A 1170-nucleotide genomic window follows, 5' to 3' on the forward strand; every position below is an offset into this window, starting at 1 on the left:
CCCCCCCCCCGGCTCCGCCGAGAGCGGTCCCCAGCCCCACAAGCGCGGGCATCGGGCCTAGCCCACAGCCGGCGTGAGGGTGTCACGTGTTCTATTTCGGGCGTTCTTCTCTTTCGGATTGGGCGTTCAGCTTGTCCAGGAGGGCGGGATTCCGCCGGGCGCAGAGCCGGACGTCGTCCCCATTGATGACCACCCGCCGGGCGTGCCTGCGCCGTGTGGCGGGGGCGATGTGTGCGCGTGTGGGCATGGGCATGGGCATGGGCATGGGCATGGGCATGGGCATGGTTAGCGAAGTGCGGGTAAGCTGTCGGCTGGCGCGGCGGTCGGCCAGGGAGCCAGACGCGGCAGGGACATTGGCAGTGCGGATGGACGGCCAGGCACAGGCACAGGCACAGGCACAGGGACACATACCAGGCAAAGCCCTCCAGGTCGCTGGCCAGGGCGCCAGCTTGCTGGAGAACCATTTCGGCCAGGGCATCAGCGAAGCCGGCCTCGGTCCGGGCGCCGGACTGGCGCTCTGTGTGTGCGCAGTGTGATGTGTGGCGTGTGCACCGGGAACAGGGGGGATCGAGTCAGAGCGGCGGGACACCGGTCGCACAGGGCCGCCGGCGAGCGCCGGAAGGAGGGAGGGACACAAGCAGGAGAGGGCCGGGGCGGCAGGACACAGGCAAGGGAAGCGCGCACCTTCATGCTCGAGGACCGAGGCGACCAGACGCCGGACCGCCTCCCGGACAAGCGTGGGCCCGGAAGCAGCAGCTGCCCCATCCATGCCCAGGTTGGCGAGGTCGATTTCCACTTCGTCATCTCCGGAGGCCGGCGGGGAGCCTGGCCCGGGGGCAGGGCCGGCGCCCGGCGCCCGGCCCCCCGGGCTGCTCGGTGTGGCGATAACTTGCAGGATCTCGTGCGGATCATCCGCCAGCGTGGGCAGGGCGGCACCAGCATCATGGGCAGGCTGTGCCGAGGGGGGAGGCCGGGCGGCGGGGGCACCGTGCGCCGGGGCGCCCTCAGCCAGGCGCCCCTTCCGGGCGCACAGGCCGGCGCGCTGCCACGAAGCGGGCTGCGACATGTCCCAAGCACACGCGCGTGCTCTCGGCAGGCGATACACACAGGGAAGATGGAGGGAAGGTGAGTGGAGGGGGGGGGGGAGGCAATGCGGTGTTGCTCTCGCCG

The 1170-nt window shown here is 71.2% G+C and overlaps 1 protein-coding gene across 1 annotated transcript; it reads right to left on the bottom strand.

Moving 5' to 3' along the window:
- Positions 1-74: 74 nt before the first annotated feature.
- On the bottom strand, positions 75-1128 carry H696_02675 (hypothetical protein). The gene is made up of 3 exons (XM_009496589.1): positions 685-1128; positions 412-517; positions 75-206 (listed from the first exon to the last, which is right to left on the bottom strand). The coding sequence occupies exons 1-3, from the start codon at positions 1064-1066 to the stop codon at positions 92-94; spliced, it is 603 nt and encodes a 200-aa protein (XP_009494864.1). The 5' UTR covers positions 1067-1128; the 3' UTR covers positions 75-91.
- Positions 1129-1170: the final 42 nt, after the last annotated feature.

The sequence above is a fragment of the Fonticula alba genome, assembly GCF_000388065.1.
Source record: "Fonticula alba strain ATCC 38817 unplaced genomic scaffold supercont2.4, whole genome shotgun sequence".
Lineage (NCBI taxonomy): Eukaryota > Rotosphaerida > Fonticulaceae > Fonticula > Fonticula alba.